The sequence below is a fragment of the Chamaea fasciata genome, unplaced genomic scaffold (assembly GCF_029207755.1).
Source record: "Chamaea fasciata isolate MVZ Bird 193981 ecotype frontalis unplaced genomic scaffold, bChaFas1.0.hap1 SCAF_4, whole genome shotgun sequence".
NCBI classification, from domain to species: Eukaryota; Metazoa; Chordata; class Aves; order Passeriformes; family Sylviidae; genus Chamaea; species Chamaea fasciata.
The window spans coordinates 50,976,417-50,991,824 of record NW_027094089.1 but is presented as its reverse complement, the minus strand read 5'-3'; the positions used below and the strand labels follow the sequence as shown (position 1 = coordinate 50,991,824).

Below are 15,408 nucleotides of genomic sequence, written 5' to 3'. Positions count from 1 at the left end.
TCTGAGTGAGAACTGAGCATATTCTTTCAACTAGTGTGCAGGTATTATGTTTCATGTCCATGGTTTCATTTTCAGGAAAGATAGCAACATTTTTGCTTTCTCATACCAGTCTATGGGAAAGCTAGTCATCAGTCTGGAAATTATGGAGTTAAATCATCAGCTTTTGTAATTAATTGTGAAACTACTGAAGGCAAATTGATTTACGTCAGTCTACCCATTCATATCAGCAGTGTAACCCATTAACACTACAGTATACACACAGTCTTGAGAACTTGCGTCTATCTAAAAAGTTTTCAAAAATTGATGTATTTAAATTATTGCATGAAGGAATAAAAGTAGACAGGACTAGTTAACTCCGATTCCATAGGCTAACATTGAATGTTATTTGATTCTTAAGTAAGTTTCCTTTTTCTCTCTTTTGGGTTTTTTTCCCCCTCTGTGACAATATCTTTTTTTATTGTATGACTCAGTCTCAAAGGAACTACTACAGTGAAAGGTGTCAAGAAAATAAAGGGAGCACCAGCCACTTTCTAGGAGCATAAGAACTTCAGAAAAACCCCCTCAAGAAAGCTGAACTACATAATTACTTGTTTTTTTAGTTCAAGGGCTTGTCAATACTTGAAAGGTATTCCAGATAAAATGTGATTATTCAGTACTATGTCCTATGCCCAGAAACAGTTTTGTACATTAATGGTGTTTTCATTACTGGTAATTATTCCCTATATTTGGAGCCAGAAGTGGGATTATGAATTTCTAATCCATACCAAGTTTTGCTAAGTGATAGTGATACCTGTCCAGTAAATGATGTTGCTTTTCAGCTATTTGGATTCTCTATCAGTTCACATCAATATCATCTACTGGGTCAAAGTTAGCCTGACCAAATGGCCAGTTGATTTTAAATTAATGTTTTTGTACACCACCCAGAACTATCTTTCCTATCTGCCATCAGCTGCAAATTTCACATACCTGTGTGTACATGATCATATTTCTTAATCATGAGTATTCACACCACTATTTTGTGACTCAGACTGCATTTACTTTCTCTGCAGAAATCTTGTAAATATACTGCTGCTCTAATAAGAAGAATCACATGAAATCAGTATTTCTTAATGTGGTTGTGGACTAAATGTATGAACAGAGACTTTTCAAAGGACAGACATGGACTATAATTTTAATATCAGCAACAATTCTATAACTAGTTTCTCACAATAGCACATAGCTAGCATCAAGCAGCAGCACAAATGCCCCATTAAGTTCAATCTACTGCTTAGAATGGATAACAGGAATAAAAAGGGGCTAAAAGCATTAAGATTTAAGCATTAGCATTAGCATTTAGCATTAAAGCATTACCATTTAAGCATTATTCCTTAAAAGAAAGAAAAAAAAAGGATTGTATTAATACCTGAAATTGTTTTTAATTCAATTTCAATCAGAAGCAAGGATATGTCTCTTCAACACAGTGTTATCAAGTAATTTGCTACCTGCCTTTCTCAAAGATTTGTTTTTAAAGGAACACTGCCAACATCTGGATAGACTTTCAGTGAAATAAATACACCACTGAAAAATTCACCACAGGCAAGTGGAAAGAACTTTAGTTTCTGAATATGTACTTGAACTAGAACTCAAACACATTAGCCAGACTTTATGCTTCCTTGTCTTGAGATGTCGTAAGTCAGAGGACCGTGGCTTAACAGATGTCACTGCCATGTGCACCTTGTTTAGCGTATGGTATGTTCTCTATCCTTTAACATATGCTATCTGACTGAAGGCTATACTTTTGTTGCAAGTAAAAGCTCTACAGTTTACTAAATAATTTAAGACTATGAGAGAGCATCAGCAAAGTACACTATTTTGCTACACAAGTATTCGTCATGCTGTTTTCACACAATTTTCTTTCACAATCTTTTTCATGGGTGCAAGCGGTTTTGCCCTCATTTCCCTGTGCAAATAGAATCAGTCTACGGGTGTCTAAACTGAACACTTCAGAGAAGTATGTGTAGTAATATGGATGTGGTACACTGACCATTCCACAACACCTTGTGCTTACTTCTGCTTTATGGAAGATCAAGAACATATCAACCATCTTAGTACCTTATGGTAGGCATGATCACAGAACTCAGCATATCAGGAGCAAAGTTACTTTGGATAGTTCATATTTCTCATATTCAATACTTGCCTGATTCACATCACTTAACTTTGTAGTACTAGACAAAGATTAACAAATAGATTAATAAGAACACTTTAAATGAATAGTGCTAGTTTTTCACTGCACCTGATAGGCAGCTGATAATTTCAGATTACAGCTCTTTAGCAGCTCTCCAGTTTGAAAAGGAGAAAGTAATACTATTCAGTTGCTTAATGTGGTACTTCTATGCCATAAGCATAGATGACTTCTTAAATTCCAACATTATTCTGGCTATAAAAAATAGGATACTTATGCTTGTATCTTATTTATTAAGCATCCTGGTTTTATCTTATTTATTAAGCACAGTAATTGAAGTTCTAAAAATCCATAACCATTATTGCTTTATTAATGTTGATGTCAGTGTTGATTTCAAGATTAAATAAGTCTTGTCAATACTAAGTGCTTTTAAAATGCCCACTGTGGATTTATTCTGGGCAGACTTCCTACTTTATAAAACTTCTGCCTTAGTGAATCAATATATTACCATTTTTTTCTCAGTATTTAAGAATGGTAATTTTCAATGCTATTTAGCTTCAATTTATGGTGGAGAAGAGGAAGTGACTGCTTCCTGAGCTGAGCTGAGCTGAGAATGAAATCACTGGAAAGAGAGACAAATCTAGGGATGGTCTATGGATCAGCTGAAGAACAGAACCTAAGGGGCAGACTGGCATAGACAGTTTATTATTGGAAGCAGAGGAGAATTCTGAGTTGAGGTTGCTTAGCTGCAAGTTTATGAACCCTCTTGCTGTTGTAGCTACTGTGATCCACATACTTGCAGATTCTGATAAAACTCTGAAACCCAAAATTAAATTATCCACTATTTTGGTGAACTAGTTTTCTCCCAGATTAGGCAGCTGAAGAGATGAAATCAGCCTTTGGAGCAATACAACAAGCATTAGAGTTGGTGTAAGGTAAGCAGTGAAACATGAGGCAAGAACTGAGCAGGGAAAAGGACACAGCCATTTTGGAAAGTGCCAAGCTGTTAAATCTGCCTAAATCATCACACTTAACTGTATCCTAATTTCTCCTATGGAAAAAAGGAACTTTTGAATCATGCCCAAAGCATTCCAGCTATAAAAACTGGCAAATTACTTCTGTGCTACCTGGTGAATATATTTATAGTTCATGATAGTTTCTAGCTAGTACATGCTCTTTTAAAGAAATGAAACACTAGATGTAGATCTTTAGAACTGAGATAAAAACATACTAGCAATATTCCAAGAGAAAGAGAAAAATACACTGGCTTAATTTTAGGACCTGAAAGTTCTTACAGTAGCTTATTTATTTTTCTAAATTAAACAAAATCAGCAAAGCAAGAAAAGCATTTGAAAAGCATTTATGGTGAAGTGACTATACTACAATAAAATTTTCCAGTGTTCTAATCCTGTTATGACTTTTTCTTACAATAGCTTGGGGGTTTTTATCTGTAATGTAGCACTGTAATCCACCCAAAGGTTCACGTGCCACAGGTGTTTATTACTACATGACTATTGAGAATGGGACTGCAGCTGAGGCTGGGCACCATGTCAAACCCTTGCTCTAGGCCACAGAGAATAAAAAGGCTTTCTGGATTCTAAGAAAACACACAGAGGTCTTAAAGTTTCTGAAAAAGACATGGCAAGAGGCAAGGTAAGTAACAGTGTGACCTTAATCACACTCTATTTAAAAGAGGAATGTATATCTAGGAAGTATTGCTGAAATGTGGGTTGTGGACAACACAAAGCAGATAGAAATGACACTTACACAGAAGCAGCTGCTTCTCCTAGCAAGAACCTGCAATGAGTTAAGATATGCAAAACCGGCCATGCCTCATTTAGCTCCACCGTTCACAAAATTATTTACTTTAATTATTTAACTGGTTACACCTGTAGAATAAGAGACAAATAGATAAGGATATTTATTTTGCAAACATAGTGCTATGAATTGCTTGGGACAGTACTCTGTGCAAAAAGTGGTTACAAGTGGCTGTAGTTCCTGCTGGCAGGGGATGAGGGTGTCAGATTTGTTCAGAGTAGTGTGCACACCAAAGAAACAATTTTGGCTTTAAATACAAAACCTCACATTCAGGAAGAAGTTAACATATTAATCAGTAGTATTAACCACTTCAGTCAATGAATAAAAAGAACTTCCTTATTCCTTATCTCTCAGCTCAAACTTCAGGCACAAGTATTTGTTGGGACAATTTTTTCGTCTTATTTTAAGGTTGTCAGCCAAATGATTCACCAGTTCCACACCTGCATCTGGGCTACTTCTGACATGTTTTAGCAAGACTGATGAACCCTCACCTTCCAGCCCCTGGAGGCCTGGCAACTTCTCAGCTACAAAGCTTCACTGTGTGTAGTTGCTTCTTACGTGCAGATCTGATTGAAAACAATTGAAGACTTTCCACTGGGTCAAAAGCACCTATGTGTCTACTGACACTTGTACTGTTCATGAAATCTCTGTGCCTTTCATGAGAAAAATAAACCAGAAAAAGATAGTCTGAGTCATGTTTCCAGGTGTCTAAAAGCTGGAAGATCTAAAGCGTTCTTTACAGATGGCGTGTCTTCAAACTTAAAAAAGGGGCAGGGTTGCTGGCATACATATTTTAACCCATGAAAAGGTCTCAGTTAAGATATTGCTGAATGGATGCTATCAAACTATGGCACAATAGAGGTTATTGCAGATATTCTAAGGATATATTTAGGGCTTTGAGCAATCACAGAAATGTTTTATTCTGCATCTTAAAAAAAATCTGTGGTAAAACTTGACTAAAAATCTGAAAAAAGAAACAATTTAAAATTCTTCACTTCTACAAATCACTCACAAACTATAACTAAAACCGTGTTTGTTTTACAGTGGAAAGGACCTGCAATGTCTAGGACCTTTTTAAAAAAAATTTTGTAGAAATTCTAGCTTTTTACCAACATGAGTAAAGATGGACCTTCAAATTCACTCAATTTTTTTTCTAAATGATGTTATGCAAAAATACAGTGAAAGCCTTATTCTTCTACAAACAGTACAAACAGTGCTACTGTGAAATGAGCTCTATACCTGACTTTTACTGTTTGACTAATTCCTATTGTATTATCTTAAAACTTGATGCTAATAGGAAAATCTGGATATGGAAATCTCTGCACATAAAATGGAGCTTGATCTTATTTTATCTTTTAACTTCCCAAAGATGTATTATAATAATTAAGGATTTTTGATTGGCAGAAATAAAGAATAGTGAAAGCAAGTGGTGAGGTGCTCAAAAACCACCATTCAGGCCTCCCTTCAGACTCTGTATGACACTGTGTAGAATCCCAGCACAGTTAGTTACATAGGCATTGTTTCTTTAATATATTTAAATTCAGGCCAGACATGGTTAGTGCTTTGAAAAGAAAACTCTAGAGACCTGTCATCCTAGTCAAAGAACTGATTTGATGATTTAATAATTTAAATAAGTTTTTCTTTTGAGGATGGGCTGTTGTGATATGTTAAGAGGTGTCTGAGAAAATGTAAATGGTTATTAAAACTCAGTTAGCTCTGTGCCAACATTAGGGCCAGTGTTAAACTCCAAGGACTTAGTGTGAAACATGACTTCAGCCTAGATTGTGCTACAAGGTTGTCACCATAACTAAGTCTGTGAAACATGATCATGTGTGGAAAAGCACCCTTCTAGGTTTATGAAACACAGAGAAGAGGTACAGAGCTGCACTTGTGCCTGGGCTCTTGCGGACTCCTGGCCCTTATACCTTTCTTTACCCAAAGAACAATTAGCCTCAGATTTTTTTTTTAATTTTTAAAATAAGTATGGGGCATTAAATTTGTGTTCTTTGGGAGTAATCAATTTCCATTTTCTTCTTTCCCAAAAATCAGTGTTTAAAAATCTCCTGTGTTAAGAAAAAAGGTTAGCCAGTCAATCAGATGATGGCAGAAGTGTATCTATCGGGGAGCAGAGGGCAGGCAAGTCAATAATGAGGCTAGATATTGAACACATATAATTTATATATGTTCCTTTTCCAGGTTAACTATAGATGGCTTGGCCACCTTGATCAACATCACGAAAATTTTATCCCATATTGATGGTATGTGACATATCACACACAATTCTTTTGTCATCTCTACATACAATCCCTTCCTAATGCCAAGAGGATTGCAGTGGCTTTAGGTTCACCTTCAATCTTATGGCCCTTTGTTGATGTTCAGCCATAATCACAAGCTTTTGTCTATCGTGTCCACACTTCTCTGGGGGTAAAGGGGTTGGAAGGAGGTGTTACTGACACCTATCAATACTTCATTATAGGGATTAACACATAATAAACACAGTAGTACAAGATGTAATGTAAATATTAAATATTACAGAGTTTAAGATGATGCAATACTATGTGTTTTATTAGCAAACATACACAATATCCACAGAAGTAAAAAGTGCCCTGAAAACCAAATCATGGGCAGTCCTCTCTCCTCAAGGGTCTTCGAAAGCTCCCAGTTGCCATGATGCCACTTCCCTCGTATGCCAAGTGGAAAATCCATAAATACAATATTTGTAGCAATTTTTAGTTCTCAAATTTGTTCTTGAAGATGTTTATAGTTCTCTACTTTTCCCACAGCAGCCACTTCTAATATGTTTCAATACTTTGATATTTCATGATGACATCCACCATGGATGCCTGGTTCCCTTTCACAAATACCAGCTCCGGTTCGTATAATTAATTGTTTGGATCTCCTGTGTTTGGCTGGAAACCAAACACGATCTAGTCTTTCTTTGTAGCATAATTTGATCGCATTTCATACAGTCGGTTGTGCCTTTGATTCTTGCGTCTCGCACAGTATAACGCTACCGGATGGTAAGGGAATTGTTTAGTTGTTTAACTGAAAAGGTTAAATTGCGACGGAAAGGACACGGCAGGGAGATGCAGGCGAAGCCGGCCCGACGGCACCACCACGGCCTGCGCGTCCGGTGCGCAGCGGGACCGGGAGCCACCACGGCCGGGCCACCCCGCTCGGACCAGCCGCCCACGGGCCGGCACATTCCAACACCCGTCCCTCGGCCTCCGGAACCCGCGCCGGCATCCCCGGCTTGAGGCGGGCCCATGTGCGGAGGAGGCGGTGCCGCGGGGCCCAGCCAGGGGTGAGGGGGAAGCGAGCGCTGAGGTAGCGGCGGGCGGTGGTTAGCAGCAGCCGCCTCTCCTGAAAAAGCGGCCGGGCAGAGGGGGAGCCGCGGGCTGATATCGCTGCGGCCCCGGCGGGGCGGTGCTGGCGGTGGGCAGGGACTGAGCTTGTCCTGGGAGCATGCGGCGGCAGGAGGAGGAGGAGTGAAGAGCTGTGGGAGCGCCTCCGCTGAGAGGGGACTCCTGGAGGAAGATGGAGCCGTTTCCCAGCGGTGAGTAGTCGGGCGGCCGCTTGAGCCCGGGACGGGGCCGCGGGGCCTCCCGGCGGAGCCGCGTCCAGTGGGAGCTGCTTGCCCAGAGGAAAACGAGAGGTTGCGTAGTCTTGCTGCCGCTGTGGGCCGCGGCTTGAAAATTCTCTCAGGTTAATTAGGACTAGGTGTCTTGAACGACAGAGGTGTCAGGAACTCCCTCGCTTTTTCGGCGTTGTTGCGCTTCTCACTGCCCGGCCGAGGTCTTACTGACGCTGGGAAGCCGGGGCCGCTTGTACTGCGAGTGTACACTCGCCGTGTGTGGCACCATTGAAGGAGCCTTATAGGTGTCTGGAGTTCCAAAACCATCATGATTCTGATGGGAAATAGGAACCAGATCCTCTGTTCATGGCATGTTCCGGATTGAAGCGTTCTCGCCAGAGCGTCCCCCCCCCCCCCCCCCCTTCCCCTTAGCGAAAGGAGAAATAAAATACAGAATTGTCAGCCGTGTGCGAAATAGTGTTTCGGGGTGTTCATGAAAGCTAGAAAGCTTTCAGAGCTGTCCGTGCATTGACAGAAGTGCTTGGAATACCGACGTGATTGCATATGCTTAGAGATAAGCATACGGGAGCATTTGCTGGCATCGTGATACACCCGTGTGTATGCATCCTGTGCTTGTGCCTGAAGTGAAGCCATGAAAAGTCCGTGTTGCTACTGCCTCTACTAATAGTAACACATTTTACCCGTCCAGGACAGACAAGGAAATGAAGCTCTCCGATCAAACTGAAACTAAAGTATGTTTGGTTAGATTCACGACCATGACCAAATATGGAATTAGACAGTGTGTAAAGCAACAGCCTTCCTGCTGAAAACGTAGCACTTTTGTTACAGGTGGGATTTGGTCTGTTAAATGATAAGCGTGTTGGATAGCCATCGCTAAAGTACCAGGTAGAGTTTGCTGCATCATGTTCAGTGACCTGCCAAGTCAGAGTATGAAACTTACGTCAAATTTAGAAAATACACCCATGCACTAGAAAATAAATTTTCTGTCTCATGGCAAGGGATTTGGGACTAGATGATCTTTAAGGTTCGTTCCTTCTAATCCATTCTGTGGTTCTATGAACCATGTTACGAATCTATAAATATGTCTTTGTTACGTTGCACTTTCCTTTTTTCAAACACTTGGAATATCTTCTATCATTCGATGCTGCTGTTTAGAATCCGAAAGAAACTGAAAGTTATGAGCTCTGAGCATATTTTGGTGGCATAACTAGTAAGGGAGACCTCCCTATTCTTTTTCTTTCTCTTTGAATTTTCATGTTAAAATTACAGTTTGTACAAGCAGTTGATGTTTTGGTTCTCTAGTTAATCCTGGTCTTAGTAGAAGGTCTTTTAACTACAGCCTATTTCAGTCACATGGTTGTATTCTTCACTCTTGTACGCATGGTAAAAAGAGCTTGTCTTTAATAGTAATGCAGTTTGGGGGAGAATTTTATTTAAAAGTCATCTTGCTAAGGCCATTCCCTTTGAAAGATATGAAATGTTGTTTTAAAGGTCTGCTTGACATAATACTATTGCTATACTGTGCAACAGAATATTTAAAAAATCCTGCTCCATGCAACTGGAAGAAATGGACCTGTGGGCTTGAGCATGTAGCTTAAGGTACTGAAAAGCAATATTCATGCACTGACCTTCCTAATTTTGTTCCTGAAATTAAAAGCCTGCAGGTGGTGATAGGACTGGAAGAAAATTTGGAGCTGAAGTTGGTCAGTAAGTTTCTTCCTGAGAGCTTGCTCTGCTGGAATGAACACCACAGAGAATATGCAAATATTAGGGCAGAGATGTTGTACCTTATTTCTCATGATCTTGAGGCATGTTTGGTGCTCAGTAGCAGCTTCTAAAATCTGAAGAGGCTTTTTGAAAAGAACTTTTTTTTTCATAGCTGGTGGTCTGGAACCCTTTGTAGGCATCAAATTTTTCAAAATAAACTATGTTTTTGTTTAGTCTTAAGCAATAGTTATGAGTTCCGTTTGAGTCTGTGTTGACTTCCCATGTGAAGTGCTGTTTAAATTCAGAAGAAAGGATGCCTGTCACAGGAAGCTTACAATATTAAACTTGAAGGTCTCGCAGTTGTTTGGGGCTTTTAACCTTGTGAAACACGGGAAAGAGGGAACACTGTGGATGAAGATTTTGCAAAAGCATTTTAGCTAGATTCATAACTCTGATGCCCATTGGGCAAACTAGCAATGAGACAATTTCTTGTTTCACTTTAGGGAAGTAGAACTGTGTCAGAATGAGTATGTATCTTAAAATAGACTTTAAGGCAGCAAGTGCACTAAAGTGGGTATAAATCCTGGTTTTTCTAGTTCAGTATTTGGTGAGATTTTTTTTTTCTTTTCCTTAAATAAAAGAAAAAAACCACAGCCATAATGCATTTCAAAAGTCAAAGAAACTCTTACCCTTTCCTTGAAATCCTAGTGGGTGTTACTGTTTGAATAGCTTCTCCAGTGGAAATTCTCAGATAAACTAAAGGGGTTTTTTTACTTTACCCCTCACCCCTGTACTGCAAACCTTAGTTTTGAATCTCTTTGAAGAGATCTAGGCTGTGTCTTCTCCTCTGTCTAGGCATTTAGGTGGAGATAATACATGATGTCTGTAGCTCTGGGAGAACAGTTAATTGCATATTTATTTTTAGTGCCTGGAATAGCTGAGTTAATCATGGAATATCTCAAGTTGGAAGGAAACTATAAGGATCATAAAGTCCAACTCCCTGATCCTCTTAGAACTACCTAAAACTAAACCATATAACTGAGAGTGGCATCTAGACATTCCGTGATCTCTGGCAGGCTTGATGTCATAACCACATCCCTGTGCTAGTGACCAACCACCCTCTCAATGAGGAACATTTTCCTGATGTCCCATCTGCTCTTCCCCTTGAAAGTTATGAATGCTATAAATTAGTAAATGTTCTAGAAATGGTTACTGGTAGGATTTTTTTTGAGATGGATTCCTCTATTTTGCATGAGTGTTGTTAATTTGAGATTTTTCCCCAAGAATGAATAACCAAGTTTAATTAAAAGTTTGTGGAAGTCTTCCTTATTGTTGCATATATTTTTTTCCCCCTAAGTTGTATGATCGCATATTCCTTTGAATTCTGCTCTGAATCAATGAGCAGAATTTGTTTATTTTTACTAGTCATTTGTAACCTAAACAGTTTCACTAAAATTTAAAGAAACAAACAAACAAAAAAAAAACAAATGAAAGAAGTGAAATACAGACTAAAGGGAGTATGTAATGTAATTTTGGACATCTCTATTTTGGATATCAGTACAAATTGTTTTGCAAGTCTTGCTTATTTTTTAGATTGTATGTGTTTCTGAAAGGTCTTTTCATCATTTCCTGGTTACATTAAATATGTAACTTCTCTACTTGAGATGGAAAAAAGAGGTAGAAGTGAGCTATTACAGAGCTTCTCATTTAAGACACGTGACATGCATGAACTTGGGACTGCAGATGGGATAACTTGTGATGATCTGCTGAAGTGCAAGTAACACTCACTTTCACCTAAACTACACGTTCCTGAATTATTTTTATCCTTTTCCTACACAACAGATGCAATCTTTGATATCAATTTCATTACTAAATTTATGAACAAAATAAAAAGACTCTCATGGGAAGAAGTGGGATTTTTTTTGGAAAGTAGAAATAAATCAAATTAGGTAATTTCTTTACAAAATGAAAATGTTCTTTGCAAAGTCTAGTTATTTCAGGTAGTTCCTGTCAATTCTAAAATGTTTTTGTTCTTTTTGTTAGTTTTGTTCGATACTGAAATGTACTGGAGGTTGCAGGAGCATGTTCCTGTGTGCATAGCTTTAATTCTATTGGGGACAGCAGTCATAGCCTTGACTGCCAATGTTTTACACGGTTCTGGCATGAAGCAGAAGGGTTCCTGTGTGTCTTAAACTGCTAGTCAGTCCTAAACAACAGATTGAGTAATCTTTTTTTGGTAAGATGGTAAATAGAAAACATCAACGAGGTCTGTTCTTAATGTCTTTTTTTCTGCCCTGTGTTTTGCCTATCCCATCAATAATTACTGAAAAAAAAGCTGATTAATCTGTTCCTAAGTGTGAGTTTTATGTTGTCTGAGTGCATGGTGCTGGGTAGTAGTTTTCCACAAAGCCATGTTGTAGTATCTGCACTTGTGTTCCTACGTCAGCTCAGCTGAACAGGAACCTGTCTTTTCAATGTGCTGGGTCTGTGTTTACTTTTACTGCTTCACTGTGAACTCTCTGCCAAGCAATGGATATTCGAAAGGGGAATTCAGTAACTTAAAGAATGTTTAAAGATGAGAGTATAGGTGCTCACTATTGATCATTTGTTTGTATTTTTCCACTAAGCAGTTAGTCTTCCACTTTCAGAATGAAACCATGGAGTATCTGTGTGTTTGTCTCATAAGTAAAAAATTATGAAAGTTTACGCTGACCTCAGTGTCTATCTGCAAAAGTATTCCAAGATTGTCTTGTCATCTCTTTCAGGAAGATGATGTAAAGTTGAGCAACCATGTTTCACATTGTTAAGGCTATGTGAACGTGTTGATAAAGCCCTGTAATGACTGCCATAAAAAATGGTAGAAACAAATAAAAACAAGGATAAAAACGCCTCTGTTTGTTTCACAAGTTAGAATACTTTTTTCTTATAGATGGGCATTGGTGTAACAATTACATACAAAAAACCTGAATTTGTCTTTAATGCATCCTCTGATTTCCGTTGTGATGAATTCAGGGAATTCAGGTTTTTCTTTTCATCCTTTACTCAGTGGTTTAAGAAAGTTCAGTGAATTTCCATGTCTCCTGTGCAGTGTTTTTTTTCATGAAGTACAAAAGCAAAGATTGTGTAGAAGAGTGAAAACATTAAGATTTCTTTATGATTGGGAGCAGTATTATTCCTTTGTCTATCAGAGAGATATATGCATGGCAGCTGCTGCTTAGACTTCTGTTCAACAGTACCTTAAAATAAGATCATATTAACTTCTAAAATAAACCAGGATTTTGTGTCATCTGGGTTTTCATTGCCTCAAAGTATTTTGAAGAGTACATACGTACCTTTTGAAGTTGTCCTTTGACTACTTATGATACTGCTTTAAATAGTGAAAGTACATTTGCCTTAAATAGTAACAATCACAAAAAGATTGTGTGCCTTCTTGCACACAAAAAGATGGATACTCCTAAAGGAAACTTGGACTAAGAAGGGAAGGGAACATGTCTGGAAAAGGCATCCTATTGATCAAAGAAACAGGAATTTCAGGGTAATACGGTGTGTTTGGTTCTGCGCAGTGTCCCTAGGTCGCAGCAGGTCTTTTATTGCTTCATGAGTGTTGTCTTAAAATAGATGTTCAAGGAAGACCTCAGAGCCCAGCTCTTCTTCTGGATTATTCACAGCCTGTAGTAGTTGGTTAAAGCAGTATTCTTCTTTACTACATCTGGTGGAGAGTGAAGAAGTGGAATCCTAATTCCACTGAAGCACAAGATGCTTTCAATCAGCTGTTTGTTCCTGTAGAAATAAGGTGAGTTTTGATTTTGGGATTTGTTTTTTTAATTCCAGTCAAAACTCCCACCAAGATACTTGGAGGAGTGTTTCAGTGTGCTTTACTAAGCATAACTGTGTGCAGAGAGCTTTCTTTCAGTTGTAATCACTCTGACATTGAAGGAATATATTCTGTTCACTGGAGTTCTTATGTTACAATACTTCTAACACTTTTATGGAGAATCGATTGTGTTCAAAACTAAGACTGTCCCTAATTCACCTACTGTTCTGGGGCCTAATGGTGGTTTTTATTTAAGCCTTTCTTTGTATAAAAACTGACAGTTTCTTCAGTAATGAGTTAGTAGCACATTAGTAGAACCACTTTTACTATTTTTCATGCATGAAAAGCAAAAGTTCTGGACATAGCAAGACTTGTGTTAGTGGGAGACCAAAATGCTTTGATATGTTTTAGAGTCTCAAGAATAGACTGGCTCTTTACATATAAATCTAATTGGTAAATGGTGAAATGTAATTTATCCATGTAGTTCTTCGGCCTGAGGTCCTGCCAGAGAAAATGCAATGGTACTTTGAGGTCCTGCCAAAGAAAATGCAATGGTACTTTGCTTAAAAATCAGGAAGAGATTTTTAGAGAACCTTTTAGAAGCACCCAAGACTAATAAACGGTGACTTCCTTGAAACTACACTCCTTGCTCATGTTTCTTACAGCAACTTCAGATAAGAGAGTCTTAAAATATCTAATCACACATTGTTTTAATTTCCATGATACAGTGGATTGGCAGGGTTTTACTCCAGTCTGTGTGCAGAAGCTTGTCATTGCAGTATTTATCTCACATTCATTTAAAAAACCCACATAAACAAGTAAACACCAAAAGCAGACACTGCAGTATAGCTTGAAGGGGTGAGTGACATTGTAAGGCTTGGAATTTGAGTTCCCTTACGTATTTTGGAGTGGAAAGCAAAATTTGTCCTCCTTTGCAATACAGGAAAATCTATTAATTTTCAAGGTAGCTGGTTTTTTTGAGAAAGGAGTTTTTTTGTTTTTTCCCAAAACCAGCATCTGTTTTGAAGACCTTTTGTCTGTCCAGTGGAAGCTGTGATGTATGCTTAACTATACAGATTCCTGTAGACTTCTACCAGTTGTTTGTATCTTGAAATCAAACCCTTGGAGAGTGGCATATGTGCTTCAAGTTGTGAACTGATGTTAGGTACTGTCTGTCTTTTGATAAGAGTATTTATTAAAATCATATGGAGCCATCATTACTGTTCACATCTAGATGTTGACACTACAAAAAGCAAGATTCCCTCTTCTGTTTTACTGGAGTCTGTGTACCTTTTTTAATTAATTTTTTTTTAGTTGTGTTCAGCATATAAAAGTGTATATATAAGCATGTATATGTCCAGTTTTGGTCTATTAAAAATATGCAGTGCTTATGTAATCTTACTGCATAGTGGGAATTAAGAACATGTTCTTAGCCTACCTGTTGCTTCTGTTCTGTCTCTAAAAAGCAGGTAAATCCTATGGATGATTCAGATTCTTAAAGCAATCCTTCATATTGCCTAATACTTCATTTGTTGTTGTTGTGGTTGGTGGGGTGGGGTTTTTTTGTTGTGTTTTTTGGGGGTTTTTTTGGGGAGGGGGGTTGTTGTTGTTGGTTTTGTTTGTTTGTTTGTTTGTTTGTTTGGGTTTTTTTTTCCCCATTGGATTATTTCTTTTTTTAGTCTGAATTCAATAATTTGAGAGAGAAAAATGGTGACATCTATCTTGTTGCAGCCTATACATTTTTCCCCCAGTAATGTTGTTTGTCTGTCAAGGTTTTTTAAGTAAGGTTTAACACATTTAAAATAACTGCAGGCATTAAAGTTTTTGTTCCAAAATGGAAAGACTTTTGCTTTCCTGTAAGAAACTGTATATGAACCCTTTACACTGACTATACCAGTAAGTAAAAATTCTGCTTAACTGTTCTTCTTGTAGGTAAACCCTGATAGGCAGCTAGTCCCTGCATACTTAATTCCATGCAGCAGGGTGGTGGAGAGAATCAGAAGGGTAAGAAAGGGGAAGAGTCAGGAGCTGAGATGAAGATATTCTATAGGGAAAGCAAAAACTGTGTATGCATATGGAAAGAAAAGCCCCAGCTCCAGAGTGGTAGGTGAAACAATGGTGAAATGAAGGCAAAGGGCTTTCCAGTAGGACTTGTGATTTCCTTGACCTTCCAGTGGCTTGTTGTATCTTTGTTAGCTGAGTAAAGGTTATAACTGTTTTCTTACTGCAGATAGAAGCAGATTTGAAATTACATGAATGACATTGTGTACTGTCCTGCTTCAGTAAGAGCAAATAATTTTTCTTTGTAGTATT

At 38.3% G+C, this 15,408-nt stretch overlaps 1 protein-coding gene across 2 annotated transcripts in view; it reads left to right on the top strand.

Moving 5' to 3' along the window:
• Positions 1–7,332: 7,332 nt before the first annotated feature.
• LNPEP (leucyl and cystinyl aminopeptidase) overlaps positions 7,333–15,408 on the top strand; it is a 52,199-nt gene continuing 44,123 nt past the window's right edge. Inside the window, exon 1 of one of the 2 annotated variants that reach the window (XM_066181545.1) lies at positions 7,333–7,535. Coding sequence is in view for 1 of the 2 variants with exons in the window: in XM_066181544.1 (XP_066037641.1) it covers positions 7,517–7,535 (19 nt within the window). In the remaining variant the exon portion in view is untranslated. The remainder of the gene's footprint in view (positions 7,536–15,408) is intronic. The other variant, XM_066181544.1, reaches the window with a different exon arrangement.